The sequence below is a fragment of the Tuber melanosporum genome (genome assembly GCF_000151645.1).
Source record: "Tuber melanosporum whole genome shotgun sequence assembly, scaffold_215, strain Mel28".
In the NCBI taxonomy this organism is placed as follows: Eukaryota; Fungi; Ascomycota; class Pezizomycetes; order Pezizales; family Tuberaceae; genus Tuber; species Tuber melanosporum.
In genome coordinates, this window is record NW_003298881.1 from 53,427 (window position 1) to 57,042 (window position 3,616).

Here is a 3,616-nt window from a genome sequence, read left to right on the forward strand (position 1 = left end):
TTCATAAGCTTTATGTTATTTCATACCACAGTTGTGGCAGGTTCCATTAAAGTGAGTACATTTGCCAGCTTCCCTTATTGTTTCCTCCTTGGCTTTGTAGGCTGTGTTGTTCTGAACATTTCATTTTGACTCCTTGAACTTTCTACTACTCTGTGTCCTTGTGAATAAACCCTCTCATAGTGCAATAGATTGTTTGTGGTGGAGTTTACCCTCAAAGGCTGGTTAAATTAACTTTAGCTTCTCCAGCCTGTCCCCTGGTAAGTGTGCATCCAGGATGCATTCTGTAACCATCACTCATGTTTCCCATTCTTGTAACATTGGAAGCCTATCAAATATATAGAAAATTAGTTGTGCATCAGTTGGGGTATTTTTGAACATTGTAAGTTTGTTACCACGTCTCTCAATCTTGTTCAGATAGTCTAAGACAGTGCCTTCCTCTTCAAGTTGACACTAATAAAGCTCTTTCTGTAGGTACTTCTCATCATATACTATTGCTGTCTTATATCTCTTATTAATGTCCATCCAGATCTTTGCTGGAGTAGACCACATATCATCATTATAGTTGTCTAAACTCCTATCAGTTATTGCAAGACAAATTATTGCAACCATTTTCTGTATTCTCTTCTGGTGTGTCTGGGATCAATCAAGTTTTCTTTCGTAATTTCCATCTGCAGAATCATGATCAGGGTCTTCTAATTATTACTTCATCATCAATAGTCAAGTCCCATAGGCCTACCCGTTGGAGAAGGCGTTTCACGCTTGTTACCCAGCGTTGATAATTGGTAAGATCAAGTTTCGCAAAACTTAATCCCACCAGGAATGATGAACTGTCTTGTTCATTCATTGTTCAATAGAGTGCTCAAGATTGTAGATGTGAAGATCAGGTGATAAGAGTCTTCTCTTTTTGTTGACTAGGAGTGAATATCTGTGTGCTTAGGAGGGCTTATAACCTGATAGCACAAATCATCTAGCAGAGGACAGGTGATGATGTTCCTATGGGAGGATGTCAATATGGAAACATGGTCAATAGTATAAGAGGAGAAAGATAATGATTCTATTCTAGTAGAGGGAAAATCCCTGAGACTAAATACAGAATGAGATGGGTGCCTAAGAGGCACATATCACTAGGGTCATAGCCTACTCAACTACCTAATAGGGAAAAACTCCCATCATACTATGAGGCCACATACCATACTATTGGAATTACTGCATCATAATTGACTTTACAAGATCTTTCTCCTGCAATGAACAGTTAAACTTGATTCTAGTTGACCCGAACTCCTTTAGGAGATTCACTTACTATACCTCTTTCCTTCTCTAAAAACATCATGGTACAACAAACAGCCCTGCTACTCCACTATGTGGTATTTTCAGTCTAAGGTTATCCCACCACTCTTGTATCTTATAGAGCTGCCAAATTCACATCACATTTCTACCCTTAATTGATGGCAAACATTATGGTTAACCTTGACGTGGCTACCACTTACCATTACCAGACCAATAAATAAACAGAGCAAAGAATACAAATAATCCACCTGTGACCCCAAAACGCTGTTTGGCCTAAAAGAACCAGCAATTAATGCAGCTCCTAGGAACAGTGCTGAAAAATCACCGTTCAAAATTATCTTTGGATAACCGATCAAGCTCCTTCCAAGTATCAAGGTTCTCCTAATAGCAGTCCCCTTAGCAGAGGAGATTGCATCACAGCTTATGAACAACCACCAAATAGCTAGAACTGCACTCCCGAAAGCCAGAACTCGCCAGACCGTCATAAGCGAAAAACGGCGGAGAAGTGGACGGACCACTTCTGACGTCCAGAATGCACAAGCCAACTAAGCAACCGTGTTTCTAAGATGTCATTTCCACATTTCCAATCTCTTTTTTTTAACACAGGCTGGTACTCGCACTGTAGAAACCCTACTGTATTGCTTCGCTAGCTGAATACAACATTAGGGTAAGGACACAGGAACAAGCCACCAAACATTGTATTTCTTAGCATTTCAGTTCATGCTGATATCGGTAGTAGCGCATCCATTGGCATCTCACTCCATAAAACCCCAACCTTCGGTACAAGCGTTCAGCTCAACAAACTAGCTGCCCCCAAGCTACCACCGGATCTTATGCCCAAGAATAACACCATACCAACCAGTCACCAACAATCCAATCAAGTTGATCAAGCTACTGGCGCCATGCATCGCTCCGAACTTCCTATTCAGCGCTTCCATTTCCTTGCTCTTTGGCCCTTCATCGTAATATTTCTTCCCCTCCTTGGTCTCCTGAACTTTACGCTCGCGCATAATCTTTGAGGTGGCCGGTCCAATCACAGCCAGATTGGCCAGAGATGCGCAGAAAACAAAGAGTAAGGGAAGTCCGGAATTGTAGAAAAAGGGAGACGAGGGGTTAATAAGGCGGGTAAGCGACATGGAGGGGTGAGTAAGGAGGAGGATGGTTGGGAGAACGGTTTGGATGGTGAAATAGACTGGGAAGATCTTTTGTTGGAGTTGGGAGAATTGAGCGCGGGGGAGAGCTTTATAGGCTATTACTCCGCCAATAAATGACTGGGTGGGAATTAGCTTGCTTCGCGTGGGGAGTACCGGTAGTGGATACAAACGGCTCACCTGGTAGAACTGGGATCCCAAAAGGATGCCGAAGGCTAGGAGATGGATCGGTCCGGAGTGAACGAGAGTCGAGAGGGTAGTAGGCATTGTGAAAGTTGGTAAGAGGGCTGAGAAAAATTCCGAACGGCGATGGGGACAAATATCATGCCCCAATCTAGGGTGGTCACCACGAGTTGAGGGTGGTGTATGGTGTGACGTCTTGAGCGGTTATCCCCGTGGGTCAGAAACACAAAGAAGCAAGTAATCTCGAGCTGATCAGATGATTTGATAACCACGCAATGTCTTAGAGACGACTGTGCTTGCGCACGTGACAAGTCGACCCCACGTTTGCTCTTCATGGCCGTTAATTTAGCCTGTTAGGTACGACAGAAGGAATCGGGCAGTTGATGTCAGGCGACACGCAGATCTGGAAAAATCGCAAAGCTGCAACCAGCTGATAAATGAAGGGGCTATGGAGGACAAAGGTTGGGGGACACCATTCTACCGCGTTTAATGGTTAAACCGGAAATCGCAGTTGTGTGAATGTACAGTCGTGTCCGTAAAGTCTTGATACCGCGGCGCGGCAATGGTGTTGTCCTCCATCCCCACAACAACCGCCTCTACCATGACCCCCCCACATACCCGAAGAGCTAGAGAAGAGCAAAATAAGGAAATTTATCCCCTGTATAAATATACTGATATGGGGTATAATAAAATTTCCAAGGTTATGGGTATCTCTAAGGCAACTGTTCAATCAGTAGTCAAAAGAGCTGAATCAAGAGATGGAAATACCCATGATGCCCCCAGATCTGGAAGACCAACAACAATTACCCCTCAAAAAAGAAAGATAGTGGAGTCCATTATCGATGCTGAGCCTCATTTAGCGTTACACGACATTACCCAAAAAGCGAATATTGGTCTGGGAAAGACATTGTCACGAACGTGGCTTAGTGAGGAAAGGGTTTTCACGTGACACATGGTTATGAGTCACAGGTATGTTATTGTTTCACGCATATAAC

General features: G+C 43.5%; 1 protein-coding gene; it reads right to left on the bottom strand.

Annotated features, from left to right (window-relative positions):
* Positions 1-1,210: 1,210 nt before the first annotated feature.
* Positions 1,211-2,809, bottom strand: GSTUM_00000729001 (uncharacterized protein). XM_002838031.2 has 2 exons: positions 2,619-2,809; positions 1,211-2,558 (listed from the first exon to the last, which is right to left on the bottom strand). The coding sequence occupies exons 1-2, from the start codon at positions 2,703-2,705 to the stop codon at positions 2,106-2,108; spliced, it is 540 nt and encodes a 179-aa protein (XP_002838077.1). The 5' UTR covers positions 2,706-2,809; the 3' UTR covers positions 1,211-2,105.
* Positions 2,810-3,616: the final 807 nt, after the last annotated feature.

What these genes read in the sequence shown, in the direction of transcription:
- GSTUM_00000729001 (XM_002838031.2), bottom strand. Translation starts at nt 2,705, where the DNA reads ATGCCTACTACCCTCTCGACTCTCGTTCACTCCGGACCGATCCATCTC. An exon ending in TGGGATCCCAGTTCTACCAG is followed by an intron (nt 2,559 to 2,618) that starts GTGAGCCGTTTG and finishes ATTCCCACCCAG; the next exon opens with TCATTTATTGGCGGAGTAAT.